The sequence below is a fragment of the Lissotriton helveticus genome, chromosome 5_1 (genome assembly GCF_964261635.1).
Source record: "Lissotriton helveticus chromosome 5_1, aLisHel1.1, whole genome shotgun sequence".
Classification (NCBI taxonomy): domain Eukaryota; kingdom Metazoa; phylum Chordata; class Amphibia; order Caudata; family Salamandridae; genus Lissotriton; species Lissotriton helveticus.
The window spans coordinates 1,679,064,290-1,679,081,534 of record NC_136065.1 but is presented as its reverse complement, the minus strand read 5'-3'; the positions used below and the strand labels follow the sequence as shown (position 1 = coordinate 1,679,081,534).

The following is a 17,245-nucleotide window of genomic DNA, read 5'->3' as shown; positions in this document are numbered from 1 at the left end:
TGAGGCAGGACCCTGAAAAGGTCACAATGCTGAGTGACACCTGTTGTACTTAAAAGAGGTCCATGAGTCAGGAATATATTCAAGTTGCTTTATTCAAGATAGGTTACAAGTACAGATGTTAAGATGGTAATAAAGGACCCCACCAGGAGTGACACCCTGTCACTCAGCCTGCCTGCCACCAACTGCCAGACAACCACAGGCCAAGCCCCCAACATTCTACAATGTCACCAATGATTCTGACAGTGACATCATGTGAGGCACAGGGAAATCCCAACCAGGGGAAAAGAGACAAAGATCACATACAACAACACCCCTTGCCCATGAGATATCAGCGATGTTCAGACTTTCCTAGGAATGGCCAACTACTGTGCCTGATACACAAGTTACTGACCTTCGGTAACGATATATCTGTAAGAAACATTAGTAGTGATAGATTCCTTACCTTAGAATTACCCCCAGGCATCAGCCTGGATCTGGAATGTTTTTTGTCAGCAGTACACCTGCGCGTTGGTAGGCGTCATTGTGCGGCTCTGCGTGCGTCGTAGGCATCGTTGGAGCCGGGATGATGTCGTCGGAGCTACTTAGATGTGCCCACGCGCACTGACGTCAGTTCTGTACACAACTTTCCGCGCCAGGAACGCAGAGCCATACAAGAAACTGACCACTGGTGCCATGAAACCAGGGCTCTGAAAAGGATAACCTTAACCCTAGAAATCGGTTCGCAGAGCGGGGAGGATGGGTAGGGCTGTAAGGAATCTATCACTACTAATGTTTCTTACAGGTATATCGTTACTGAAGGTAAGTAACTTGTGCATCTGAAAGAAACACGTAGCAATAGATTCCTTACCTTATGATAGATACCCCAGCAATACCAACCCTGGTGGCGGGTCTGCGAATCAAGATCACACCAGAAAATCCTGGAGAACAGAACGGCCAAAGAAGCCGTCTCTCCGGACTTGGCTGTCCAGGCAGTACTGCTTGGTTAACAGGTGCAGCAAGGCCCACGTAGCTGCCTGACAGATGTCATGCAAGGGAACGCCACGCCCAAGTCAGTCGTGGCTGCCGACGCCCTTGTAGAGTGGGCGCGTTACGCCACCGGAGACTCCTTTTTAGCCAAGGAGTAACAAGCCTTTATGCACAAAACGACCCACCGAGAGATGGTCCGCTTGTGCACAGCCCGACCTTTCTTGGCGCCCACGTAGCCAACAATGAGCTGGTCATCCACCCGGAACTGTTGTGTACAGTCCAGATAGTAAGAGAGCGCACGTTTTGGGTCCAGACGGTGGAGCCTCTCTTCCTCTTTTGAGGTATGCGGAGGCAGAAAGAAGGTAGGCAAAGTGATGGTCTTCCCGATGTGAAGGCAGTGACAACCTTTGGCAGACAAGAAGTCCTTAGAACAACTTTGTCCGGATGGACAGAGAGAAAAGGAGGCTTAGAGATCACTCACCCTTCTGGCAGAGGTGAGGGCAACCAGGAAAGCAGTCTTTAGACTAATGAGACGAAGATGACAATTGTGAAGTGGCTCAAAGGGAGCACACATCAGAAAAGTAAGAACAAAGTTCAAGTCCCACTGAGGCATCATAAAAGGAACAGGAGGAAACATATGCATGATGCCTTTCAAGAACCTATTTACAACGGGGGACTTGAAAAGGGAAGGGTAATCTGGAAGCCTTAGAAAGGCGGAAATGGCTGAGAGATAGCCTTTGATAGTGCCCAGAGCAGAGCCCTGCTGGGCCAAAGAGAGAAGAAAAAGAAGAACCTCTGAAAGAGGGGCGAAAAGGGGATCCACAGCCTTTGCTGTGCACCATGCCACAAACTTATTCCACCTGCAGGCGTATACCGTCTTAGTGGAGGGACGCCTGGCTGCCAAGATAACATTACAGACTTCAGGAGGCGGGTCAAAAGACGTAAACTGCCACCACTCAATCTCCACACAAGGAGGTGGAGACTGGACAGGTTCGGGTGGAGGACCGTCACCTGCTGCTGCGACAGAAGATCCTCCCGAAGAAGCAGACGGATCGGGGGATCGATGCTCCTATTGAGTTGCTCGGGATACTATACTCTTTGAGCCCAGTACGAAGCCACAAGGATGACTTGGGCCCGGTCACGCCCGATCTTCTTCAGCACTCTGGTCATAAGTCGTTTAGGCGGAAAGGCGTACAACAGACCTCAACTCCACTCGCGATGAAAAGCGTCTCTGAGCGAGTGCCGCCTTGGAAATTCCAACACGCAAAAGTGATGACATTGCGTGTTCTCTTCGGTGGCGATTAGATCTAACCAAGGCTCTCCCCACTGTTGAAAGAGACCTTGTGCCACATCTGAGTTCAGACACCATTTGTGATCCATCGTCAGCCCTGGCGTTCAAGGAACCTGCCAGGTGTTGAACCACCAGGGACATGCCCTGATGTTCCAGCCAAGCCCAGATGCGCAGTGCCTCTTGGCAAAGGGTCCACGGCCCCACCTCACCCTGTTTGTTGCAGTACTACATGGCGGTGGTGTTGTCAGTGAACACCTGCACTACCCTCCCCTTGACAGAAGGAAAGAAGGCCTTCAGTGCTAGCCGGATTGCCCGAAGCTCCAGAAGGTTGATGGGGAGCTTGGACTCCGCCAAAGACCAGAGACCTATTATCTCCGCCTCCCTCATGTGGCCGCCCCATCCCAGAAGGGATGCATCCATCAAAACTGTATATTCCGGTTGGGGAAGGGAGAGGAATCTGCCACTGACCCAATTGCAATTCGTGAGCCACCACTGCAATTGTCTTGCAGTGCCCTCCGAAATATGGACGTGATCGGACAGGTTGCCCTGGTGCTGTGCCCACTGGAACTTCAGGTCCCACTGCAGAGCCCACATATGCCATCTGGCATGATCCACCAGCAGGATGCAGGAGGCCATCAGATCCAGCAGTCGAAGCGTCATCCTGACCGAAACCCGGAACAGAGGCTGAAAGATCGGAATCATAGCCTGAATGTCCCAGACTCGCTGCTCGGGAGGATAAACTCGAAACTGCGCTGAGTCCAGAACTGCTCCGATGAAAAGGAGCTTCTGTGAGGAAATCAGGTGCGACTTTGGCACATTGATGGAGAAACCCAGCGAATGCAGGAGGTCGGCCGTAGTCTGGAGGTGGGAGACAACTGCCTGGGGTGAACCTGCCTACAACAGCCAGTCGTTGAGATAGGGGAAGAGTGAAACCCCTGATCTGCGCAGATGAGCTGCGACCACTGCCATCTCTTCCCTGAACACCCGAGGGGCGCTGGTAAGGGCAAAGGGCAACTGACAGTGCTTGCGGGGAGGGTGAAATCAGGCTCCCCCTCAGATCCCTGCCCCCCTAAAATCTTTAGATTGGCTTTACCCAGTATAAAGGACAGGGTGCTCCCACTCCTGAACCATTCTTTGGTGACCGGACAGGTCCCGAGCAATTTCAAGGAGGCTCAGGTGATCCCGCTGCTGAAGAAACCAGGCGCGGATGATAAGGATCTGAAGAATTTCAGACCTATCTCTCAGTTGCCATTCCTTGCTAAGATACTTGAACAGCATGTGCTGCAGTCTCTTGTTTCTTACCTGGAAACCAACCATCTTCTTGAACCCAACCAGGCGGGTTTCAGGCCTCATTTCAGCACAGAATTAGTTATGCTCTCTATTCTGGATGAGATGAGAATGAGAGCGGATAGGAAGGCGCCTTGTGCTCTGATCCTGCTGGATCTTTCCGCGGCATTTGAAACGGTAAATCATAGTCAACATATGTCGCGGATTGCTGCTCTGGGGATCCAGGCCACAGCCAGCGCTTGGTTAGCTTCCTTCATTAGAGACTGCTCCCAAAGAGTCCAACTTACTGATCTGGTGTCTGATCCTGGGACTTTGTCTTGTGGAGTGCCTCAGGGCTCGGCTTTGTCCCCTTCAATGTCCATCTGCAGCCTCTGATCGCCGCACTAAATCAGTTGGATTGTAGGGTATACAATTATGCCGACGACACCCAAATTCTGATTCAAATAGACCAGTCGCCTACATCGCAGGCGAACATGCAAGAAATTCTGAAATTTATGGTGAATTGGATGTCAGCAAATTCCCTGAAACTAAACCCGGATAAGACGGAGGTGCTAGCGGTCACTACGGCAGAAAACCCTTGGAGTGAGCTGTTCTGGCCTGGCGAACTGGGACATCCTCCTACACCTGCATCCGTAGTAAAAAGTCTAGGGATAAAAATTGATGTCACACTATCGTTGTCCCAACAAGTCGCAGCAGTAGTAGGAACCTGTGTAGGGCTGCTACGACAACTCCGGAAACTGTCAGCGATGCTATCCTTCTCTACTATCCGGACTGCGGTCTCGGCCTTGATATTGGCTCGCCTGGATAATGGTAACTCCCTTTACGTGGGGTTGCCAAAAACATCTCTGGCCAGGCTTCAAGGCGTTGTGAACGATGCAGCCAGGCTGATTTTCAAAAAACCTAGGAGGACACATGTTACTCTGCTGTTACAGGACTTACACTGGCTACCTATACCCCAAAGAGTGAAGTTTAAAAGTCTATGTATCACTCACAAAGCCATTTATGGTTCAGCCCTGAATTTCATCAAGGACAAACTGACCCATTATGTTCCCAGTAGGAGGCGCGGTCCTCAGAAGCTTGTCTACTGGTATGTCCGCGTTTTAAGCACTCTACGCTGGGGGGGGGAGAGCCTTTTCAACTACGATGCCACCTTTATGGAATAGTCTCCCTGAAAGCCTGCGCAAAGGGACCAACTTGCTCACATTCAGGAAGAGATTAAAAACTGTTCTCTTCCTGGAAGCTTGGAACCCTATGTAAAACACTCCTGACTCTCTGCCTCTCTCTACTGGACCCCTCTTGGACAGCGCTTAGAGAACTCTTCGGTGATAATGCGCTATATAAATACCCCATAACATAACATAACACAGTGAACTGAAAATGCTTGTGGCCTACCGTGAATCGCAGTTAGCGTCTGTGGGCCGGCAGGACGGGGATATGGAAATAGGCGTCCTGCAAGTCCAACTCCACCATCCAGTCTTGCGGGTCTAGGGCAGACAAGACCTGAGCAAGCGTGAGCATCCTGACCTTCTCCTTCCGGAGGAAGCGTTTGATGTTCCGAAGGTCAAAGATAGGATGCAGGCCCTTGTCCTTCTTTGGAACCAGAAAGTAGTGGGAATAACAACCACGACCTACTTCTGGCGTCGGAACGCGCTCGATGGCCCCCCTTGACAAAGAGGGCAGCAACTTCCTGCTGGAGAAGAACCAAGTGATTTCCTGACATTCAGCGGTACTGAGGTGGCATGGTTGGAGGGGTTGTCTCAAATGGGAGGGAGTAGCACCTTCGGAAAATTTGTAGCACCCATTTGTCCGAAGTGATGTTGCACCAGTGGTGGAGATAATGGCGTATTCTCCACCCACTGGTGACTGATGGGCCTGAAAGGTTAGACTAGGAGGGCTTTGAAGCGGATGCTGCGTGGGTGGAAGTGGACCGGCCCGCCCGCTGGCCCCCTGCACCACATCCGCGACCACGCTGAGGTTGTTGCTGCTGCTGTGGTCTGTGGCTCTGCGAATGCTGTGGGGCGCCCCTTCTGTGGCCACAAAAGGAACTAAAGGCAGAAGGAGGAGGAGGCCAAGCGGCTGACAGACCCAGGGACTTAGCCGTAGCCCGGGAGTCCTTGAAGCGCTCCAATGCACTATCTGCCTTATGACCAAAAAGGAAAAGGGCATGTCCATCAGAGCGTTCTGGACATCCCCTGAGAAGCCAGTTGTCCTCAACCAGGCATGGTGCCGAAGAGCCACCGTCGTGGAAATCGGCCTGCCCAGTGAGTCGGCGGTGTCCAGCCCACAACGTATGGGGAACTTTGCTGCATCTTACCGGCCGCTATCACCTGGGAGAGAACCACCTGGGCCTCCTCCGGGCAGTTAGGCAGCACCTGTGCAACCGTGTCCCACAGAGAATGGGTAGGACGGCCCAAGAGGCACGCAGTTTTCACCGAACGCAGCCCTAAGCTGGCAGATGAAAATGTTTTTTTGCCAAACTGATCCAGCTTCTTGGATTACTGCTGGCAGATGAAAATGTTTTTTTGACAAACTGATCCAGCTTCTTGGATTCCCTATCCGGAGGTGCAGTACGGAACGCGCTTTGGGACATAGAGGGGTGGGGTGTTGGGTGAGGAAGAGGGGGTAGCCCGGAGCCGGGCAATGGCGTCGGGCCGGGTTCCTATCCACAGGAGCCCCTGTGTTGGGCCTGGACCAGGTGCCCAATAGAACGTCAGATAGTGCTTCATTAAAGGGCAGTAAGGGCCCCGAAGAGGCAGCCGCCGGTTGGAGCACTTCTGTCAGGAGGTTTGTCCTGATGGCCAACGTAGGGAGTTCGAGGGGGAGAGCCTCGGCCGCCCTACGCAACACCACTGCATAACTGGCTCCCTCCTCTGTAGCCACGGTAGGAGGAGAATACATGCCAAGTTCAGGTGAGGTGTCAAGACCACTGGCCTCCCCAAAATCCTCTGCCCAGTCCTGATCATAAGCACAGTCCTGTGCTAGAGGGTCCTCAGACCCCTCCCAGTCCTCCCCTTCCTCCGAAGTGTGTGGAACAGGCTCAAAATAAGGAGGAGGGAAATAGGGCACAAAAGGGTCCATTGGCGTCGGTATAGGCGTCAGGCGACGTCGATTGGGCACGTATCTGGGTCGGGCTGAATCTGGGGACGATGTCGTCCCAAGGGGCGGGTGACGTCGGAAGCGGTGCTGTGGAGATCAGCACCGGTGGAGGTGTCACTAGGTCAACTGGCGTCGATCAGGCTCCGATCCCGGATACTTGGGGGGTGTGTGGCACCGGGGCTGGAGCCGCCGGTGACACCGGGGCCGGAGCCGCCAGAGATGGCAAAGCAGGACCCCCAGTTGGGCCCACGGGGCCCGGAGGTACGCCGGCGGTGCCAGGCGGACCAAAGAGTCGGGCCATGGCAGCAAGAAACTCTTGGACCTGGGCAGGCGTCACACCTGCATTCGGGAAGGGGGGTTAGACTGGGGGCGACAGCACAGGCTCCGCCAGAGCCATGGCGGTGGCACCGCCCGCACCCTCAGCCCCGTCGAGCAACGGGCTAGGGGAAGTCGAATAGCAACGGTGCTTCTTCGACTTCTTCTTCGAATGCTTCGACTTACCTGACTCCAAGTGCGAAGACTTAGATCCAGAAGAATGATGGTGACGTCTCCACGACCGGTCCCTCGACCTCCCATTTGATCGGGACCTCAAGCGGCGCGGAGCCGACTGCCGGGCTTCAAGCAACTTTTGGGACCGCTCCCTTAAAGTCTTTGATGCCATGGCCCGGTAGTCGGGGCACGACTTGGCATTGTGGTCGCGCCCTAGGCAGTAGAGTCACACGCAGTGTGGATCCGTCACCGACACAATGCGGTGACAGTCTCCACAGTTCTGGAACCTGGGCATCCCTACGACACCAGGAGTCGATCGACTCAAAAAGAGGAGATAAAAGGCCTAAAAAAACTCAGTCAAAAAATGACTGGGGGTACTTGCTCTTCCTGGATCTGCACTTGCTGGTGCGGAAAAAGAAAGAACTGATGTCAGCGTGCGTGGGCGCGTCTAAGTAGCTCCAACAACATCATCCTAGCGCGACCGCCGCACGCGCAGCCGCACGCTGACGCCTACCAACGCCGAGGGGTACTGTTGACAAAAAGCTTTTGGATCCAGTAAGGTAAGGAATCTATCACTACATGTTTCTTTCAGGTACATCAAGGACTATGCCAACATCAGTTATCTCCTTCATGAACTAACAAAGCAAGGCCAACCATTCAAATGGTCTGCAAGGTGTGATCAAGCGTTTAACACAATCAAGGCCACAGTTAAATCAGCCAGCAAAGTGGCCTACTTTATCCCACACAGGATGACGGAACTAACTGAGGGAGCCAGCCCCATGGGACTCGGACCTATATTAGCCCAATATGACAAAGACACATAGTGACATATGCTAGCCACAGCCTAACTGAGAGGGCATATTCAAAGCCAGAGAAGGAAAGCCTTGCAGTAGTCAGGGCCTGTGAGCATTTTCACTTCTTAATTTATGGGAATCCCTTCACACTCATTACGTATCATCTGACTTTAATAATCATATTCAGAAGCCCCTGAGGGGAAATGCTGCTCAGGGCTGAGCAAAGGGGGATCCGTCTTCAAGAATACACATATACAATTATTCCCAAACCAGGAAAGCAGCAAACCCTGCAGACTACAAGGCATCCTCCAGAATGAAACACTCGCTAGATGAGGAATACAACCACTGTGTCATTGATTTGGCAAGACCACTTGCATTCCTACTTTAAGCCATCACCGAGGCCACAGCAGAAGATGTCACCCTTCAGAATGTGGAAAGTCGCATCTGAACAAACGCATGACGACACTGGGAAGAGTCCAAAAATAGATGGGCTGATTTTCAGGGAGAAAAGAATTGTCATACCAAATACACTAAATCCATGGGCGGTCAACCTGGCACACAAAGTACACAAGGGCATTGTGGCCACTAAAAGGGTGAACTGGTCTGGTTTTGCTCACGAGACCTGATGGTTGAGGCCACTCTAAAAGACAGTTCTCAATGTCAGCTCATCAGTCGAGAAGAAACACCCTCCCCACTACAAATGTCAGAACTACCTTAAAACATATGGCAACATGTGGCAGTCAACTTCTTTGGCCCTCTGCAGTCAGGCAAATACATTCTTGTTACAATGGATGAATATTTCTGATTTCTCAACAAGTATCATCTGCTAAAGTGGCCATCACCTTACCTGTACTGGATGAAGTATCTGCTGCATGGGACATCCCTAATGTGGTCAAAATGGATAATGGTCCTCCATTTAACAAGCGCGAGTTTGCTGAATTTGCCAGTCACCTCAACTTTAGACATCAGAAGATCACTTTAATGTGGCCTCTAGCCAATTGGATGGTGGAGAGGTTATTGGCCACATTAAAGAAAACCAAACAACAAGACGAACTGTCAAGGCAAGATTTTCAGATGGCCCCGAATTAAGTACTTCAAGATACAGAACCACCTCTCACAGTGGTACGGACAAGTGCCCAATCACCCTGAAGCTGGGCCGTGCTGTGCACATGAGAATTTCCACCTAGGAAAATTCAGCCAGCTGTGTTCATCATGCTCCAGATCACAATGAGCGGGCAGAGCTAGACCAGACAAACAAGGCCAAAGTTAAGGAATATGCAGACATTTGTCAGAAGGCCAAGTCATCAACTGTACAGTAAGAAGACTGTGAGATCATCAGGCAAGAACAAAGGAGAAAGACAGACAGTTTGTATTATGAACATCCATTGCAAGTGACCAATTTAAAAGGTACTATGGTCAAGGCTGCCTCTGATAACAAGATAATAACCCAAAACAACTCGCACATCTGAAAGGGCGATTCACAACCAAGGAGTCAGTGGTTGTCCTGGGAAGAGACACCCTTGAGGCTACTCAAGAACCAACCAGCAGTCATGACGCTTACTCCTCCCCTGCTGACAGAACCTAGTCCGGGATGCCAGTCACAGTGAATATGTCAAAGATTGGCATGTCTCATTAAAGAAATCTAAATACTTACATCTTAACGAGACTAATTTGTGCAAGTGGGGGAGATGTAATGTTGTATTGGTATGATGACATGGGGGCGCTAGGACCCTGTATTTAAAGAGGATTCAGGGCAGGCGAATTAGACAGGGAACCAGAAAGGAAGAAGTCAGATAGACAGAGATAGGTAGGGATCAGTGAAGGTTGGAGCAGCCTGAGTTCCCGCGAATATATCGTAATAAAGCACACCACAGTTTATTATAGAGTTCTTCTTCATTTGTGCTGTCACAATATTACAGTTTGTTTGTACAATCTTTGTTGATCTTCTCACACTCTTTAATGAAGCCTGTTGTACTTTCCTTGTTGCAGGGGAGGGTCGATTGTATTTACCTCATCCGTGGTTGGCTACAATCCAGTGTTGGTAAGTCATTTTTTGTTAACCTTGTTAGTGCAAGAGCATTGTTGAGTCTCTGTAGCCTGTCTCAGCTGTGGAAGCGACACTCATCAGACCAGCTTCATATTCTATGCTCAACACCACCTCAGAATCACTTCACTAGATGTGAGAGGCCGTAAAACAAAACACCTTGAGAGTTGCTGCTGCAATAGCTGCTTTGTTTAGCAGGAGAGTGCAGGTGTAACTCATATTGAAATCTACGTGATATATGTGACATAAAATAGACATAACTTTTTATTAACACATTTTAGAGTAGATCTGCTGCCTTGTATCTTTTGTGTGTTGATCACATGTTTATTCACTTAGCCCCTACCTTTAAGATTTAGTTTCACCTCAGGACACTATGGTGCACATGCATCAAAATAGGCAATTGTGATTCTTTAATTGTGATTTTTAAGGAATTGTAATTAAAGAATCGCTATTGCCTATGCATGTAGGAATCCCAAAAAAAGTTGCGATTCCTGCACATTCCTTAATTGCGACTCGCAAATTGTGAATTGCATTAAGGAATTGCTACCTATTCATTCCTATGAGCCTAGAGCCCCATAGGATGAATAGGAATTGCATGCGCAATTTGCGAGTACCCAATAGGTACTCGCAAATTGCGCCTGCAATTTTAAGGGTGCCAAAAAGACACCCTGTTGCACCCCTGAAATTTCAATTTCACCACATTTTGCGCACACACAAGCCCCAAGGGCATGTGTGTGTGTAACTTGGGACTTTCAAAAATGCCCTTTAGTGTATTTTTAAGAGAAATTGCAAATTACCATCAATTTGAAATTGACAGTAATTTTTGATTCCTATTCGCGAAATCTCTAAATGTTTTTGTTAATGCATTGCCTTTAAGGAATCGCAATTTGAGTTTCCTTAATTTAAGTAACCCAGTTACGATTTTTGCATTTTTTGATGAAGCATATCAAATGCAAAAATAGCAGTCCCGAAGGGGCAGAATCTGCTAATCCAACCAGTTTTTTTCTTTGATGCATGTGGCCATATGCACTTTATTATGTTCTGTAGTGTCCCTGTTTCACTAATTAAGAAGAAGAATTTTAGACAGGTTAGACCTGCTCTAATATAGATGCTTCTGGACCCTCATACATGCTCTGCAGTTGCAAGTTTTCTTCATCAATGGCTGTTAAATTGAGGTAGTCTATTGGTATTTAATTAGTTTTCTAATGTGTAACCTCATATGAGACATATTGCTTTTGTTACTGTGACTTGACTTTTTAAAGTGCTGGATTTTATCTTCCTATTTTTTTTTTTTTTTTAAAACCTTTATTGTCCAAAGCAAAGAGTAACATGCGCAGGCCCACAACCACTAGGGCCGGCCGCAAAAACAGCCAACATACATTGGAGAAACACACATCGAACATACAATCAGGAATTACGATATAGACCACACGCGGCTGTGGGAGTTGCGAAGCAGAGGATATGCGGTTTTCATTTTTTAAACTAGGAGAGAAGGGTCATGGCTGCATCAAAGATGGTGTCACACCGTACAGGAGAAATACAAAAAAGACGGGGGGGACGCACCCCGGTACCGCCAGAAGCAGGTGGTGACACCGGCAACAAATAAGTCCAGCCAGCCGCTGAGGCAGAACGGGGCAAAAAATAATGCAACAGAATGCGATATAGCTGAGTGTCGTCCCAGAGAACCCCACCCCCCAAAGACCGAAAGTCAGAGTCACTTTCAAACACCAACGAGAGGAAGGAGTGCAACAAATATAGACAGCCAACCCTACTACAGAGGAAAAGACCCTCCCAAAGACGGAAAAGAGCGAAAGGGACCATAGAACAAAACAAACTAACATAACAAACCCCCCCCACACCCCCCACCCTGCACCCCTGTAATGGCTACGGCCTGACCCAATAACAGCGTGCCTGTCGCCCCGGAACTGCCCCACAGAAGGGAAAAAGAAAAAATGGAGGAGGAGGGACAAACACACTCCCGGACTTCCGCTACCCCCCGCCCGCAGCGACCTCCCCAAAACGTGTACGCCATCCATAAAAGCAAATATCTAGCAGAAACATGGGGAGGACAACCACTAAAAGAAAACCCCCCCACCCCGGCACCCGGCGAAGTACTCGGCACCAACCCGGCAGACAAATTAGCGAAGCAATCCCAAAAAGCAAAAATCAACCCTGAAAGGTCCGGTGTCCCTCTGAAACACATATCGCCAAAATCACAACAGTCACAATCCGAAGGAGCGTCACAGGTAGTCCAAACAGTGGTGAGGATCTTGCAACGCTTACAAGAAAAATTTCAGCCCTGTCCAGTGCGGATCCGCCGAGTCACACACGCCAACCAAGCCACAGCCATCTGGAGTCGGTAGAGAAATCCACGACAGTTCGAGTCACAAAAGATGGAAGAAAGATCGAGCACAAAATGGCGGCATCTGCATTGCAGACAGGGAAAGACAAAGAAGAAAGGCAGTCCCTTCAAACGAAAACCTGAGACATGATGCAGGCGATCAGAACTTCCAGCGACGATACTCCACCGAACAGGAGACTCAAAGGGAAGGCCAGTCAAGGTTACTGGCGAAGGATAAACGGGGCCAAAATCTCCCAAGTGGGCTGCCGCTCGGGAACCTCAAAATGGTGGGTCAAATCGCTGAACGGGACCAAAGCATACTGTTCAGACAGCGCGGCATCCTCGGCCGGACGCAAGCAGAGATTATCCAATTTTGCGACCAGATCGACATACGTGATGGTGAGGTGGGAGCGGAGCGCCCCGATGGCCGCCATTACGGATCCCATCAAGAGTGCGCCATCTGTCCCCACCATCCCGGGCCCCGGAAGACGGAGGAGGACGCGAGCCCCGGACTGCGCCGCTAGGCTCTAGGCACACACACAGTCGATGACAACAACAGGAGCGCTCCAAGCTGGCAGGCTCAACACCGCCGCCAGCCGCGGGAGCAGCCCTTCAGCCCCGCACCCCACGACAGGGTTCCGGGCACGCAACCCCCGGCAGCGGCTTAGGAAGAATAGCGTTCGTCACGATGCCACATCGTCGGCACCCTCCAGAAACTGGAGCACAAAGCAGAGATGCAAAAATTGGTCCGAGTCCGGAAGACCGGTCGAGGTCTTGGTCCCGCAGCCGATGTTGATGATCCCAACCCGGGTGGGCTAGGAATCGAGGCCCCGGCGGCAGCCCTGGAGCAGGCCGAGAAGGAGACACAACATAATTCCGTCACCGAGTGAGGTAGGAAGTCCGGGATGGCACCAGCGGCATCAGGCAACCTTCATACACACAGGTATCGGGCTTGGGTAGAGGATATTCGACAGGATATACGCGCCGCCGGCGGAGGTCGACGGAGCCGGGAGCTTATGCGGCCATCTCGGTTCACGGCGTAGCTCCTCCTACCTTTATCTTCCTATTTGATTGTATTCTATTAGTTTGTGTCACTTTTGTATGGGTTATTTTGCCTCCAACCTGAAAAAAGATGAATAAATAATGTAAATAAACAGATGTATTTGGATGGGAGTGTGATCATAATGAAGCAGAATCAGAAAATAGTGAAAGCCACAGGAATTCAATGTAAACTTTGGGACCAGGTAAAAGCCTCCACAAAGCCCATGTGATCATTGAGAGCCCCGCAGGACCTTGCAGCAAAGGCCTGCAGCAGTTCAAGTCCCCAGACGGTAATAACATGTTCAAGTCGTGTCCTGCTGATGCTCAAAGACTTTAACTTAAAAATGTTCTCCCCGCTTCTGTGAATCCACTATTTGCCAGTACCAGACACTGGAGCCTCTTTCCCCTGTCTCCATTCACATTCTGCTTGTAGAGAAAACTTTGGTGTTTTGAGTATTGTTAGGCCTGTCAGCCTAAGACTGGTCACCTCCTCCCAACCCCCGCCCTAAAATGTCTGCCTTTCTCCTCCTTTTTTTCTGACGTCGGTTTTGCTGGCCTTAGGACTCTGAGCACTTTACCACTGCTAACCAGTGCTAAAGTGCATGTGCTCTCTCCCCTTCACATGATAATATTGGTTCATACCCCATTGATATATTTAATGCACGTGTAAGTCCCTAGTACAGTACACTACATGTGCCCAGGGATGGTAAATTAAATGCTACTAGTGGGTCTACAGCACTGGTTGTGCCACCCATTCAAGTACCCCTTAAACATGTCTCAGGCCTCCCATTGCAGAACCTGTGTGTACAGTTTAAACTCCCATTTAGAGCTGGTAAAAAAAATATTTTTCCTAACCCAACCCTTCCTTTTTAATACATATACGTCACCCCTAGGGTAGGCCCAGAACAGCCTAGGGGGTAGGGTGGAATATATTTAAAAAGCAGCACATGTAATTTTAAGTTTTACATGTCCTGGTAATGAAAAACTCTCACATTTGTTTTTTATTACTGCAAGTCCTACCTCTCCCATAGGATAACATTAGAGTTGCATTATTATATTTTATAAGTGTAATCTCCAAATGAGATAACCCCTTCAAGATTTTGTGTCCCACAATTAGAAATTCTAACTTATGGTGATGCCGGATTTCAAATTGCAATTCTGAAAATGCCACTTTTAGAAAGTTGGCATGTTCTTGCCTTAGCCATTTGGTGTCTGCAGCCTGTCTCTGGTCACGTGACTGGGTGTAGTTGGCAGTAGGGCATTGCATATTCCTCCTAGACATCCACACACAATGGGAGGGAGCTTAGGTGGGACTGAGTGGGCCATCCAGAGCAGGATGGAGGGAGAAGCTAGGCCCAGTAGTTAGTCTGGAGCCAGGGCAGGGAAGGCCAGGCATCTATGCATTTCAATGGCATGCATGTAGAATCTTGTCCCCGCTTCAAAGGCACAACTGTGCATAAGACAGGGACCTCGGGCAACATCACTAAAGTGCACTTCCGGACCTGTGAATCCTTTGCCAGGAAGAAGGACTGCTGTGCTGCTGAAGGATTACCACTCTGCTGGACTCCTGCTTTGCTGTGCTGGCCTATTGCCTGCTTCCCTACCGCTTGGGTGAGACAGACTGGATCTCCATCTCTTGAACCCAGAGTGACTGCAAGAGCTAGTTGGCTGGGCTCCTGATCTGAAGCATCGGGGACATAACAGGCTTCCAAGTACTTTAAACCTGCACCTGGACTCTGCCATCTGTGGGTCTACCCTGCCAAGTGGTGCCACCCACAGTCCTTGACCCTTGGAATTGGGTCTCAGGTGCTTGCAGCGGAACGGAAGCATCATCTCTGCTGAGTGATGCATCCCTGACTAGAACTGACGCGTGTAGTCAGAACCATTTTGATTGCATCTGCTGCATGGAATGGATCCGTTGCAAAGACCCGTAAATATCTGATATCTTTACATTTTATTTTTTGCACTGGTGTCACTTTATTCTAGCATGAATACAGAGGTCCAGGCCTGTACCTGACTAGGAGAGGTCTTGGACTTGGTGTGTGACCCAGAAAACTGCACTAAGTGTGCCCTCATTTGAGACAGTGTAATAGTGTCACTGGGTTTACAATGTAGAATGGTGGTGACAACAAACCGTATGTTGAGGGTCTGCAGTGTTAACATGCCTTTATCTGAGTCCCTGGAGTAGAGGCCTACGTGCTCACTTGAGTAAAGTTCTGCATTTTGCTCATGCCCAGTTTTTCGCTCTAACATCTCAAGTGCGTTTTAACTGTGCTGGTGTGTGCATCCTGTGCGGAAGTAGCATGGTGTGTAAGTGAGCCAGAGTAATTGAGGTCAATGGCATTCATTATTTATGTCCATGGCCTGGCCTTGCACAAGGTGGAATGTGAGGAATGATGACTGTGCATCCAGAAAGTGGAAGTATATTGGTCACATTCTTATGGTTGGGGGCAGGAGGTCTAGATACTGAAGTCAGGGGGAGCAGAGACAGGTCTCTTTTAGATATTCTATGAGGCCTTTTGGTTAGCAAGAATCTGTTGATTATTCTTCCTAAACACTGCCATTTGGTGGATGGTTAGAGTGAAGAGTGGAACTGCAGGCTCTTTTGTGCAAGATGAGGAGATCGTTAAAGTGACACTAAGACTTTCATCTTTCCATGATTAGTCATCCAGTTGGGCTGACAACAGCCATGTGCTCCTATCATGGGCTGTGAGAAGCATCTGCTATGAGAAGCATCACTCTGCACCAAGGCCGTGTCTGGAGAAAACCCTTCTGTAATTGTGAGACATGGATAAACATGTGATTCATACCACCTCACTTTTTTCCTTTAGCAAGCCTCTATGACTAAGTAAGGGATTGCTCCAAAGATTCATCAAGGACCTGCAGTGCAACTACGGTTGATTTCAGCATGAGTGCTGGTCTGACTGAGATGACATTACCTGCATTGTGGATCTTTTGGTGGAGAAACTGAGCACCTGTCATAAAGCTCATAGTAGGCTGTCTGCCTGTTGTAAGAGGGGAGGAGCCTGGCTGCCCTGCAGCAGGAGGCTCTGTCCAGGAAGGAATGAGTTTCAGTACATTCCCAATGGCTGTTCGGTGCCCATTAGAAGCAGAGTTCTGAAGAGCAATCTGACAGGAACCATTTGTCAGAGGGCCTGCCAAGATGCTCCCAATTGATCCAGGTGTGAATGCGACAGTGTGATTGCCGAGGCCAAGTTGTTTTGTTCTTGCATGTTGCTATCCAGCCACTGTGTGGCTGCATCTGTTGAATACATCACCACCCAAAGCATAGCCGCATCGGCTGACTTCCTGATTGACCCATATGTGGCTGCACGTGCTGAGTCCCAAACTAATGCGAGTGTGCATCGGATGAATCCATGACTTGCCAGTTGGGGTTGCACCAGCTGAATCCGTGACTGGCCTGTGCATGGCTGTAACTGCCCTATATAATTGCCCAATAATGAAGGCACTGTTGGAAACCTGTTGTCCAGCCGGCCTTGAGGAGGTCTGCAACTGCTAACTGGGAGAATGGTGTAACATTCTGAATGGGACTGTGACATCTCAGGACTACTGCTGGCAGGCAAACTCAAGGGAGAAGACTAATATGGCCCTGCACCCTGATAAAAGGAATTTCAAAGCAACCTACTGGTGTGCCTCTGCTCTTGTAAGTGTGTGAGCATGCCCTATGAACATCAGACTGCCTGAAAGCATCCCTAAGAAGACTTACCTAATGTATGAAGGGGTGAGAGTCTTGAGATTGAGGGCACACATGCACTGCGGATGACTGAACTGCATCTGAGATAGTCACATCACTCCAGTTTATGTGGGGTTGCAAACACAGAACTGGGTAGAGAACCTGGAGTAGTGGGGAAAGAGAGAAAGCAAAATGGGTGCAA

At 49.6% G+C, this 17,245-nt stretch overlaps 1 protein-coding gene across 1 annotated transcript in view; it reads left to right on the top strand.

Annotated features, from left to right (window-relative positions):
• The window catches only part of LOC144753773 (dehydrogenase/reductase SDR family member 4-like), a 362,846-nt gene that overhangs the window by 204,619 nt on the left and 140,982 nt on the right, over window positions 1–17,245 (top strand). Inside the window, exon 6 of the mRNA XM_078641349.1 lies at window positions 9,913–9,964. Within this exon, the coding sequence (XP_078497475.1) occupies window positions 9,913–9,964 (52 nt within the window). The remainder of the gene's footprint in view (window positions 1–9,912; window positions 9,965–17,245) is intronic.